Source organism: Falco rusticolus, chromosome 12 (assembly GCF_015220075.1).
Source record: "Falco rusticolus isolate bFalRus1 chromosome 12, bFalRus1.pri, whole genome shotgun sequence".
Classification (NCBI taxonomy): Eukaryota; Metazoa; Chordata; class Aves; order Falconiformes; family Falconidae; genus Falco; species Falco rusticolus.
In genome coordinates, this window is record NC_051198.1 from 7,377,442 (window position 1) to 7,391,106 (window position 13,665).

The window sequence follows — 13,665 nt, forward strand, 5'->3', positions numbered from 1 at the left end:
CGAATTAAGTTGAAATTACTAGGTTTCTAGTTGGCATTAGATTGTAGAAGAAAATGTCTTCACTTCTCCCCAATTCATAGCAAAGTTATTTTTCTATAAAGATTTTTTATCTGAGAACATATTTCCTTTAGGCACCCCAGTTTTATAGCATTCTATTTGTGATTTAATGCACATGGAGGTACATGTGTGTTACTCTTACAATGGAACCAGAGAAAAAAAAGAAAATCTGTCCATCTGCAACAGTTTAGAGGGGAAGAGCTATTGTTTTCCAAATTTTTTTCAGCCTATGAAAGTTTGCTTTTTACTATCTAGTTAGTAGAGCAGGGCAGGGAAGGGAGTTCTCCATCCAAGGGACACAGATTGAAGAGACACACTGACACCAGTATGTAAAAGTTTGATTGTGTAACTAGTTATCTAGAAAGACTCCATGAAACAACAGCTGGAGAAGATTAAAGCAGGTGGATTTGTGCCTTGAAGAGTCCACAGCATGCCAAAAAAAAGTATGGCGTGGAATTATCTTTCCTGGAATGGGTTCAGGAAAAATAGCTCTCCTTCAATTAAAATACACCTGAGATCTTGATTATGAAAGGCTACAGGTTGCTTATTCCTGTTTTCAATATACTGAGTCAGAATTTCCAAGGGTACAAGCCTACAGGAAGAGTTCAAAGGTAGAATGTTTGTGCAGGAATTGAACACAGCCAGCTTCTCTGCTTATTAAAATCTTGCAGGAGTGAAAAGCAGACATCTCTGGAAGAGGAAAACAAACTTTTGTTTCAGAGAGCTGATAGGTTTACTACCTCTTTCACTGCCAGGATAAGGTCCCCAGCTGGCATAAATAGCAGAGCTCTATTGAAGTGCGTGGAGCTGTGCCAGGTAGCACGGGCCTGAGATCAGGCCCTCAGATGTGTAGTCAGGATGCCTTCCTGCTGTCCAACTCCAGAGCAGCTCCTCACTGAAAGCAGGTCTCAAGCCATAGGCTGGCATGTGACAAAATATCTACCAAATTTTACTCCAAGTGGCTCCCTTAAAAAGCTTGTTGCTTCAAAGAAATTATGAGCAAGCCACTATCTTTTATCATTTCTCCCTCTCTTGCCTTCTCTTTGTATTTTTCCTTACACTAAACCATATTAATTTAGAGCTATAAAGCCTTCTAAAAGGCTGCAGAAATTAAGGAGCTAAAAACGGCAATATGCAATAATGCATGTGAAATAAAAATATAATCAGCATTTTCCCCAGACTTGCAAACACCTTAGAACTTTGCATTAAACCGAATACTTTTAAAGCAGTGCAATGAATGTAAATGCTAAATTTGCCAGCAGTAGGTGGACTGCAGATGCAGTAAATCTGTTTTTGTTGTACCATTCAGGTAATTAATACTGTATTTCAACAAAATTCGGGTATAGGCTGGAATAATCATGGGCTATGCTCCAAGCAGTGTGAAAATAACTTGCAAAATTTAGAATCCTTGATCATTCATTTGGTCTTCCCTCTTTCTATTCCTTCTTAATTCAGCTCATAAAAACATGTACAGCTCTTAATATGAGGTCATGCTTAACCTTAGCTGAAAACTCCGGAGCATTAGTGGGCTTAGTTTTAATTAGCTAAAGGTCAGTTTTCCCTGTCCAGGCTGTTTTCTCTGAACATATGCTATGTTGTGGTTCACATGTTTTATAGAATATAACTGGATATCCTGCATGTGTGCTGTAAGCTATTTGCATAGACTGTAAATCCTCAAAGTTTTTGCAAATTAAGAATTTTTGAACGAATATATTTAATGTTTAAGGACCTGATTCTCTAATTACTGCCTACAGGTAAATTCTTACAGTCAAATATAAGCAGCTATATCATTTTAGCTCAAGGGTCTGACTCGGCAGATTTTGACCCCATAAAAATAAAGGATGCAAGATCACAGCTTCAAGAATCAAAGAAAATAGTTTTTAAATGCAGTGCCTTTAGTTAAACATACCCCAGTGAATTTAGACTAAGATCTAATTCTAAACTGAACTCATCACTCTTATACTGATTTAATCTACAGCATGGGGGAAAAACTGGGCCAATGAGACCAAAATAAACATTTTGCTCAGATCTGCCTCCTTATCTGACATCGGAGGGTCCCATAAAGGAACGAAAAAGCATTGAAATACAGTTACAAACTTCAAGGTTTTTTTATTGCTTTTATCAGGACAGCATATAAGATGGGTGTGTATATGATGTGTGCAAGTAGTCTTTGACCACAAAACTTAACATGAGAAAGGAAAGTGTTGACATTTGGTAAAGAAAAAGGTTCCTCCCAGGCACCCACCCACAAATGCAGTGTTGTAGCAATCGTCTCCTAATGTGCTTTTTTTCTCTCCAGATATATGTGAGAGCTCTGATCTTTTATTTGGCTCTTTAATACATCCCTGCAAATGAAATTACTATTCTGGGTTGTTGCTAAAACATTAAAGTGGCTCTTTTGCATCAGCACTGGCTGGCTTGAAATGAGCCTCATAGGGAGTCTCCAAAGGGGATCCATCCCATCACAAACTGGTTGAGGATATAGATTTAGTGAGGGAAGATTGGAAAAGGAAGAGGTGTTTGACTTTTAGGGGGTTGCCTGAAACTCCCTTTCAGCTCTGATGTTTCCTTCACTGGATTCCCCTCTTGCTTTGGAGTCCAAATTTCCAGTACCTAAAATAAGTAGGGACAAACTGATAACTGGGGCCATGCGCGTATGGTTTGATAAACAGCAAAGGGCCTGGAATCCTGCATGGCTGACACTTTGTTTCCAGCTTTGTGGTAAACAGCTGAATAGAAAGGAGAAGGCAGTGAGTCTTAGACTGCACTCGCCAAGAACATCTGCATTTGTGAAAACTTTCCCTAATTGAAAATCTAGTAGTTTCAAATGCTGTAGACTGAGAGTTTGGAAAGTAGTTCAGAGGCTGCTGAGATAGCAAGAAGCAGCAGTGGTTTTGAGACCCCAGTTCAGGTTACTCCTCCACCCTCCTTGTAATTGGGCATTCAGGAGGTGCTAATAACATCTTGACAAATTCTAACAAGGGAAAAACTCTCTTAGACTTCAGACACATTATCCTGCAGTTCTTCTCTAACTCCCTTTCCTTGCCATCTCCCCTGCCCCCATTTCTCCTCCTCCTCAATATTTCCTCCTGGTTCTTTGAGATCTACTACACCAAAAATATTTTTGGAAATACCACAGACTATTGTTTTTATTAGTGACTGGAAAGCTTTGTAGTAGGATGCTTTTGTGTTTCATTTGTTTTCCTTGCTCTGGCACAGCTGTTTTTGTTTTAGCAGCATTGGAGAGATGGTTAAACTATTTGTGGCCCTTTCTAACCCAGCAGATCTCTTCCACTGAATGCTTTAAACTGAATGACTGAAACTGTAACTAACAGGTTGTCTGTGTGGGCAGTTTTGTGCATGAAGTTACAAATACACTGGTTTTATGAGATCTTTTAATTTGTTCAGCAAAACACTGATCACTGTGAAGCAAGTCCCAGTTTCCCTATAAATTTCCCAGTCAGAACATTGACAGAACCTTGATTTGGGAAGATACAGAACAGATGAAGCCGTAGATCTTGTTCAAACCTACGTGCACTCAGAAATGATTAATGGAAAAGAGGTTTGTGTAGGTGTGGTAATCCCCATCTTAGTCAAGAGGGAATAGGAAGAAAAGCCACAGCAGGTGGTGGGGCAGAATGCGGTCTGAGGACAAATCTGCTGAAGGTGGTAGGTAGCAGTTACAACTGCCTAACTGACCACTGTGGTTACAAGGAGGAAGATGGGAAATTAGGAAACAGGCATCCAGTCAGAGGAGGCTGACAGCAGAAAGCAGTAAATGAAGAATGAAGCGAATGAAAAGTAAAGTAAAATGAAAAAATAAATGGAGAGTGAAAACGTAATACATCTGTGCAAAGGCACCTTAAAAGCAAAGGGAAAAAGAGGAAATGAGTTGTACTGAAGGCTTCAGTGTTCATGTCTGGTGACATAATGTAAGTGATATTGAAAGTATGGGCTGATGAACGGCAGGAAAATGAAAGTTAAGAGCGTAGCTGAGATGTGTCCTGCTAAATCCCAGCCTTACCACATGTTCCCACCACCTCTGCTGGGCAGGCACAAGCAGCTGCACAGCGATTAGGTTTAGAGAATCCATCTGTTTGACATTGGTTTGGCAGTTTTCTTTCTGGCGGGGTCAGGCAGATGACAGACCTGACTTGATTCATTGTGTGGCTAGGTGAACCTAGGACTGGTACTGGTGGGAAAGAGCAGCATGTGGGTATGGGGTAGGTGGCACCATCCCTGTCAGCACCTTCCAGCATTGGAAGAGCAGTGCATATATCAGCTCTCTGATGAAATACAATGCAGGTGGAGTAGGGAATGGACATACTCTATCTCCTGCCTACAGTAATGCTGAGTATGGCTCTTCCCTTTTGTATGCAATGGGTGGGGAAGAAACTGCACTTGTCAGAAACCACCTCCTTGGTGACACTGCAAAAGAAAAGACTGAGATGACTTTTCAAGCACATCTTTTCTCTGCTGGTTTTTGCCTTTTTCCTTCGTTAAATATAATTGTTTTCAACCCTCCTGTCAGTTTTGCTGGGGGACACATCAGTGGATTCATGACTGAATGAGGCCAGGGACAATGCAGAGAACAAAACTTGTGTCTGAAAGTCTTGAATGACTAGTCTCTTGTCAGATGATGATATTGAGATAATAATAGCAAGATAAGAGTACAGAGAAACTGAGCAGAAGTCAGCAAGGGATTACATCTGTAGATACGTGTTAGAGTAACTGGAGTTATGCTGAATGTTGGTAACCATTGGATGCTTTTCCTCTGTCTAAAAAGTTGCAGCAAAAGCATCAGTATGAGCTGACCCAAAATTCGGTATTTTCTCCTTTAAGCTTTATTACAGTCACAGAATTAAAAAAAAAAAAAAGTGTATGCACAGAACCAACTAAAATATGAGGACCCCTATGTAATACTGTAAATGAGAAAAGATATGCATATACTGACATCTGTATCAACATCTGTAGACATTGATTGTTTCCCTTTAGAGTGAATTATGTTGAGGAGGAACACACACTACATGTATTGTATCCACAGAAGCATATAACTACTTCTCTATAGTGTGTGTCATTTAGTAGGCTTTATTCAATGCAATACAGCAAAGGGAATTGGTCACCTGCCTATCCCCTGCAGGCATACTGGTTCTGCCGGTGGGGAAGCACCTCACAAGTACAGCAATAGCAGTTACCTCTCCTACAATGCCATAATAATCAATGTCATTGCATTTAGCTCTTTCCATGGTTTTTTTCTGATTCAGACAGCAACATACGTGTTTCAGCTAAACTTCTTAACTGTTACCCACAGCTGTTTCTTGCCTGTTACTAGATTCCAGTTATGATCTTTGCACTGACTGTTCTCCTGACTGACTCATTTCAGGACTCCAAAGAGTGCGCCAGCTGGGGAAAAACACAAGATACTTCAGACGAAGACTGCATGAAATGGGTTTCATCATTTATGGCAATGATGATTCTCCTGTTGTTCCTTTACTCCTTTATATGCCTGGTAAGATAGGGTAAGTACCAAAAAAACCTTGTTGTCAAAACAAACACTGGTCAAGTTCATAGGTTGTTTGGTATACACTCCGAAAAATCTAATTATGTGTGTTAGATGCTTCTTGGGAGAAACATATGCTGTTAGGTGAATTCATCACTTAATTATGTTCTATTTTAGATTTGGCCCTAGGATTGATTTTGAGCTGTTTCAGTATTCAGAAGTTTTAAAATTTCTCTTATCCTTTTTAATTTGCTCTGGAATAATACTTTTTTGACACCATTTTGAATTTGTTGGATTGTTTGGGGTTTTTTTTAATTTGTAATCATTACAAGAGACGTATTGCCTTTGATGTATGAATTTTTTTGGATGGATGTTATTTTCCCCCATCTGACCTTTGAACAGTCTTTGCATTTTTTACCATTTGGTACCTATCAAGCAGCACTTGTGCACTGACTCGGACATGCAGACCAAAAGTCGGTAACAGCATAATGTAAGGGTTGTGCTGTAAGGGAATATTTGCAAGTGGCTTAGGCTGTCGGTATGCTCTAGGTCTAGTACATACCACACAAAAGGTTCTTAAACTGGCAGAGTAATTGTGAGCACAAAGACACCATCAGGTAGATTGTTTTATTCCTGTTGTTGTGCAGGAACTCAGCTCTTACACCTTCCAAAAGCCCAACCTCTTCATGCTTAGGGACTGTGAATGCCCACACGATTTGATTTGCACTCAGAGCCTTTCACTGACATCAATGAATCCTGTCTGTTCTACAGTGCTCTCTGCCATCACACTTCTAGTATTTGACACACACTTGGCTTCACGAGCTGTTAAGCAGCAAAGAATCTCAGTCCTACTGGTAAAATTCTGGCTGTTATTGAATTCAATGGGAATATTACCATCCACTTCAATTGAAGACAGGATTTTACCCATTGTTTTATTATACTTGAATGTTTTCTCTCTGTGGTCGGTTTATTGAAGATAATTTGCTTTTGGTTTTTTTCTTCTTCTTCTCTCCTTAGGGCTTTTGCAAGACGCATGTTAGAAAAAAATATCGGGGTGGTTGTGGTTGGGTTTCCAGCTACTCCTATCACAGAATCCAGGGCTCGGTTTTGTGTATCAGCTGCACATACACGGGAGATGTTAAACACGGTAAGCACAGCAGATGTGCCGCTGAAATTAACTTCAGATGCAAAGGAGGTTAGGAGAAGCTCTCTGTGTGTTACTTTGAATCTCAATAATTCATTTTTACATTTGTTTTTCTGGCCTTGTCACTTGATCTTTAAAGGCAATTTAGCCTTATATATTTTATTTTTTAAAATAGATTACAGGACAGTTAACTTGTTATGTTCTTCTATTTCTAATAGTGAACAAATCCGTCATCACTAATAAAGAGCTACATGAAGAGCACAGCAAGACAAAAGTTAAATGCTAGGTCAAAACTATCAGAGTAGGAAACCTGAAACGATATGAAAATAATTGAAAATCAAGATTCCCTTACCCTTATTTTCATTCCATATTTCCACGTGTTTCTTGAATTGCAGAAGTATATGGGACAGCCTTGGGGGTACAGGTGGAAATTGCAAGCAGTATTTGGAACTGTTTGAACCTAATGAAGTTTAATTGGTGCTGTCTGGCCTGTCTCAAGTTCCGTATCTTTCTCTGATATCAGAAATACTGTTCAGAGTATGTTGAGACTTCCATCATAAACCTCCATTCCAATGCAGTCAGAAATGTGTTTAAAATAAATTCTTTGAAATTTTCCATCTCCCTTTCTTGCCAAAGGTGGTTTTGGCCTGGCTTGATATACGTTCTTTCATTCTCAGAATAAGCTGACTTAGAGGCATGAAACACAGAGGCTTAACAGTAAATTTCAGGCTTCCTTTTTCCTCTTTGCACACGTATGATGGGCAAACCAAAGCATCATGAACACGGAAGGCATTTGAGTGAAAGATGCCACTCCTTCATGCAGGCAGGCACCTGTGCTTGCAGAGAGCCCCTGGCTCACTCTTTGCATTCTGAGATTCATGTGAAGCTTGAGGCCAGAGCTGTGCCCAGCTGACCAGCTCCCATGCCTGTGTAGACACTCTCCAAACATCAAAAAATCTGCCTTGCATGTGTGCACTGTAAAATTCCTGCTGCTCTTAAAGATGCAATACTTATTAACAAAGTATAATACCATGATGATATATTGCATAGAAGAAGGCATAGCTACGTACTTGTGTTGGTCATTGTCAGCTTCTGCGGTTTGACTGTGTAGATTTTGGCTTATGTAACTAGTAATAGGTGGTGAAGTTGATCTGATGACTAATCTCTTGAGGTTGCTGCTTTAATTTTCTTCCTCTTCCCCCACCCCCAAATATCAAGCCCATCACAGTTTTGGGCTATCGTTGCATATTCACTCCTTGCTGCTTCCTGATAGCAGTGAAGGTCTGAAACACTCCCCAGGCATCATTCTTGAACGTGCCTTTGAAAGTGGGATCATTGCTGTGGCACTTGTGGCATTCTTTACGTGTCCTTACAGTATGGGGGAATGGAAATACCCTGAGTTTAATTACTTGCAGGTGGAAAGTGTTTTAGGACAAACACTTTGTGACTATGCCTAAACCCATGGTAACAACAGGTAACAAGCACAACGAAAGCTTTTCCCTTTGGCAAAACTTGATTTGAATCTCAGCCTGGAACTAAAAAGAGGAAAGATCCATGAAAGGGCAAGCTCCCAAGAATAACTTCCTTAATGACCTTGAAGCTATCTCTCTGCATAAACCATTACTAAATTACTTCTTTTTGGTTTTGAGCTTGTTTTATAGGCTTAACAGAAACAGGCTCAAAATCAAAATTGCTGTTTCCTTCTTTGATGCCAAAAGGTTGGCTGCTCTTGAATGTGGATCAGATGATGCAAAACACCGAGCTGCTTCTTTACGGTATAGAGTTCCCTGGCTACTTTTTGAATCTACTGAAAGATAGGGACGCAGCTCAGCAAATTGCATTACAATATTAATGCATTATTAATTATGCTTGTGATATTAATACAGGAAGATAATTGAATGCACTAAAAATATCTTACATTATTCAGACTATGATGACTTGGATCAGCACTGTGGGCTGAGTTCATCTAAGAATATGCAGTGGCAACTCCAACCTTTGGGTTCTACAGGGAAATATTGAAGTATTGCCTTACACATACTTTTTGTACAAGCAAAGATGACTTTATCTGGACTATTATCTCCCTGTGCTTTTAGAAAAAGGTCATTTCTTTTTCATCTGTGCTCATTTAATATACTTACTAATAAGCTCTAACCTACTGAAAGAGTGAACTCTATTCTTGTAGATGCTTTGTACATCTATGACTCCATTAACATTCACTACAGGAGAATGAAAACAAAATATGCCCATTTGCCCTTTACATTTTCTTTAATTGATGCTTTTATAATCTTCCTGTTCTGCTGTAAAGTAGAGTTTACTAGAACTTCATTTCTCTTCCCAGAGAACTGACACAGTATGATGGTCTTACAGGTTTTGAATGCTCTGGATGAATTGGGTGATTTTCTACATCTGAAATATTCACGGTATTCCAAGTCATCTCATCCCGAACTGTATGAAGAAACTAGGCTTGAACTTGAAGATTAAGTTTTCCACCCATGAAGAGAACATTATGATGCTATGAAAGGGGGGAAAACCTGAAAACTAAAAAATATGAATGCATTTCTTTCCTTCTAAGGACAATTTTTGTTTCTTGGTTAATTGAAAGGAGGGGAAGCTCAGGTGTTGCATTTTATTGTATCAGATTTCTGTATTCAAGAGACTGAAATATTGATACAGATTTGCCTCCCAGGAGATCTGTCCTTCTTACGGTATTTTTGATGCAGAATGAATGCATCCATTGATCAAGTTGCTAACATACAGCTTTTGTTATGGCCCCTTTTTATGAAAAGGCTACAGATAGTCTTAATTGTGACTGAAATAATAAAGTTTAAAAATGGAATGGATTCCAGTGCAGTATGGTGATATAGCTGAGCTTCATCAGTGAGATGGACTTTTATCTGTTGAAAAGCATATATCAAGACATCGGCGTGGACTGCTACAGAGGAATGAGCAGAAAGTAGCTTCTCTGAGTTGCCCTATCACACATTTCTCCAAGGACAGAAAATGTTAAAAATTGGCTAATGCTGAGAACAAGAAAAGTAGCCTGACCAGATCATGTATTTCTGACAGTAGATTATGGAAAGGGAAAATGCCTCCTCCAACCCACAGGCTCTTTCTCTGCTACTTAAATACACTATAAGCTTTGTAATGTACAAAAATTTGGGCTTAGACATAAACAGAAATGCTTTTCTGCTAATGCGTTTGACCTACAGCCTAGCACATCTTACCACAACGTAAGTTCTTCAGCAGGCTTGCTCCCTTTTCGTGTAGCAGTAGTAAATAATTTTAATAACCATTTAACATTCCCGTAAAAATCTTGATCAAAACAGTCAGATACTTGCAGTTCACAAACTACAGATGACATTTATGGGCCCATTCCTAAGTTTCTTGAACTCCTTATGGGCTTAATAAATTCACTAACAAGTACATAATGCTGAAGTTGTTAGTTATACAGAATGTGAAGTTCAGGATACCATAAGCAGTTCTGCCACCTGTTAAATTGAAAACTCTGCCATTTCTAAATGTGCTAAAGTCATCCACCTAATAACATTTCTTGAAATATGTTTGTCTGTTTTATGAACGTCCGGGGTTGGTTTACTTGTCTAGTTGCAGGTTTTTTTGAGTGGTTTGTTTTTCAAATAACTGATTATGTCATCTGAGGAGGAAGATGTCCTTCTCCCCTTTTCCACTGTCAGGGTGACAAACGCTCAAAGATACTTGGAAGAATTGTTACAGCTGGCAGTTTCCCTGCAACGCCTGCAGCAGCATTATTGTCAGGCTTATGTGGGCTGAGCTGCTTGAAGGAGATTTGGAGGCTTTTTCCCTTTTTTGCGGTGTTGAAAAGTGGTTCTGCAGCTTTAAGAATGAACTCCAAACAATTCCACGCTATCAAATGTCATTGTAAACACATCAGATGAGAGATGTTTAGCTTTCTGTTGCACAGATGTACCACACTTTCATGTTCTCTTGAAAGCTGTGGTGTAAACTTAACCCGCAGCTGCAATATTAGATTTAAGAACAGAACAATTAAATTGTGGAGTACCAATTACACTATATTACTCCCTGCTTGTTAAAGCAGCTTTCAGGATATAACAAGGCTGATTGGTTATGAGGGCCCATTTTTTGTTGGATTTTTGTTGTTGTTGTGCAAGTTAATAAAAATCCAGTGGTGCTATAACTTTAAGAATTGATTACAACACATTCCATAATATCAAATGTCGGCTTTAGGAAACATATATCAAGGGCTGGGGGAGGACTAAATGGTGCCGTATGATCCTTCACTTTGGTAGGCGGACCTGAAAAACACTGCAGAGGTTCAAGGAAGCTGTGTTTGTGGATAAAAGCAAACTCACTGTATAAATATTAAAATACTCAAGCACGGGATGAGGAGAAATTAAGAAACTTGAACTTTGTCTTTGAGTAACCTGGCAATTTGGGATGTACAGCTTCCTTCTGTGTCGGGTGAGTGCACTTACTGTGAAGGGGATGGGTTGAGAAATTACTGCAACCTGTTCCTCAAGGAAAAGTACTGAGTTTGATACATCGCGTTTTGATCTGTTGTTGAACTTCTGTGGCCAGATCCTCGGTTGACTTCTGACCTTCTATCTTGGGGTATACAGCCATAGTTTATATTTCAGCAAATGTTCTTACACGTGCTGTTGCAGGCAACACACTATTTCCCTCAAAGAGAGGCCTGAGATTGATTAAACTACAGAATGATCGCTTTTTGTCCCCCTATAGGGGAATGTTTTCTGTCTAAAGCCGAATTCTTCCTGCCCTCAGAACATTACTCTCTCTCATATTAAGGAGACAGGACAGCTATTTTTCAGAGACTGTCAGCTGATTTATTATATGCTCTCTTCTGATTTCTTCCATCCCTTACACATTAGAGAAAGCACAGGCTGACTATCCCTGGGCTTGGGGAGCAGTTAGGGAGCAATCCCTGCTCCATTGGTGCAATAATAAAACTCCTAGGAACCTCAGACTTTTAGATTTTCCCCATGAGGCTTGGTTATGGTCTGGCACTGGCTTTTCTGCCGGTGTAATTTCAGTGGATTTTTTCCAGATTTACATCAATTTTAACAGATTTAGAGTTGATCAGCACTTGGAGACTCTATTTTAACTGGCATAAGAAAAAAACCGATGGAGTACTTATAAGGGAATTAGCACATCTAGCTTAAGGGTCACATATTTCCTAGAATATACTCCATCTTCAGGCATGCGTGTTCTCAGGAGATATAGTCCTCTGTAATTGTTTTCGAAGGTTTTGAAAAAGAACTGCCTTCAATAAACAAAAACTGTTCAAGTTGTCATATTTTAATCCAATGGAAATCTACGTATGTATATACTAACTTTTTTTTTTGGCAAGCTGCAATTCCAGCGTCTTGTTGTCTTACATAAAATCTTGCTTGACCTTCATGCTATGGGAAGACTCAAGACTTGTCTGATTGACAGAGTTATCTGAATTGTTTAGCCCTTCCTTTACCTCACCTTTTAGAAAGCCTCCGTTTCCTGAGCTTACCAAACTTGTGAAGGTTGTTGCCCCATCCACTTCTCCTGCCTCTTCATACTGTTCTCTCTGTGCTGCTGGTTTCTGTCCTCTGGGTCTAGGGGAAAGCACGCTGGCAGCTGCAGAGGACCTGAAGCGTTATAGTTGTCTTTTTGGGCATTGCCTCACTCTGCCTGCTTTTCCTGGTATCATCAGCTCCCGCAGACTTTAATCTTTCCTTTTCAAATATAAGTTTCCCTCTGATGGTGCTAAATTTGTAAGCTGAACTGAATCTGAACTGCCCAAGCTGTTGAACCAAGAATGGGCTTGATCTGTCACTCATGCAAGTGGAGATCAGGTTAAACCTTGCTTTGAAGTCAGTATTGTTGGTTTAAAACTAGTGCAACCATGAAAGCAACCTGTCAGTGTGAGGTAAGCTGCCTGCGTTTATTTCAGAGGAGTTTGAATACTGACATCTCTGGACTATTTCACAGCCACCGCTCTTCACAGGGGACCAAGATATGGGAGTGGATTTATTTAAAGGTAGGATTGCAATCTTTTTTTTTTTTTTCTTTCTTTTTGTCCAAAAATGTGTTTGGTTGAAGGTAAATCACATGTTTCCCTGTGAGACAGGGAACAAAATAATGATGTACGAAAAGCAATCTACACAGGTGTTTATGTACTTTCTAGCCTGCTTAGAATCCAATAGAGAATCTCTGATATATGATCTGCTTTTTATTTGTGCATAAAGTTTAATTGTTCTTCAAATTAAAACACAGATCGAGAGCAAATTTTAAAGAAACCACACCACCAGCTGAGAAATGGCAGATGTCATTCCAATATTGGCAGCTGAACATTCGAGCCTCCAGATGCCTTCAGAAAAAGTATCTAGGTATTTCCCTCATTTACTCACACATTCAGTGTTGTTCGTGCTCACTGCAGACCAGTCACAAGATAATGAGACTCTTACTCTATCCATTACTGAGACAGAGTTTCATACCTGTCAAGCTGGTTCCAAAACCACCACCCAAGAGACCACAGAAAGTAATAATTCAGCACCATCAGAATAGGAGTCTGGGGTCTGAATCAGACTGGTTGCTCAGCAGTGACCTAAGAGGTGAATGTAGTATGTCACTGGCAAGTGACATAAGGGAGCAATGATAAATCCATTTATATCACATGCTAATCAAATGGAAAAGGTAATGTAGAGGCACAGGATCTGGAGAGACACCGTGGACCTGGAGTCTTAGACTAGATGCAGTTGTGTGCGAAGAATTTTTTTGTGTAACTGTTAAAGGAGTTGTTAAATCTTTTTAACCAGCTAGGTGGAAAACTTGGTCTCTAATACCAAAATAGTGACTGCAAAGCAGGCGGACAGAGATACTGCACCCCATGTGTTACTCCAGTTTGTTTACGAAGAGAAGACAAGGTAGATAGGGTGCCATAGCAGATGTTCCTGATACTTAGTACTCTGAGATG

At 39.6% G+C, this 13,665-nt stretch overlaps 1 protein-coding gene across 1 annotated transcript in view; it reads left to right on the forward strand.

The window, feature by feature from the left end:
* SPTLC3 (serine palmitoyltransferase long chain base subunit 3) overlaps nucleotides 1-9,794 on the forward strand; it is an 86,624-nt gene extending 76,830 nt beyond the window's left edge. Inside the window, exons 10-12 of the mRNA XM_037405740.1 lie at nucleotides 5,441-5,576; nucleotides 6,575-6,704; nucleotides 9,069-9,794. Of these exons, the coding sequence (XP_037261637.1) occupies nucleotides 5,441-5,576; nucleotides 6,575-6,704; nucleotides 9,069-9,182 (380 nt within the window). The 3' untranslated portion in view covers nucleotides 9,183-9,794. The remainder of the gene's footprint in view (nucleotides 1-5,440; nucleotides 5,577-6,574; nucleotides 6,705-9,068) is intronic.
* Nucleotides 9,795-13,665: the final 3,871 nt, after the last annotated feature.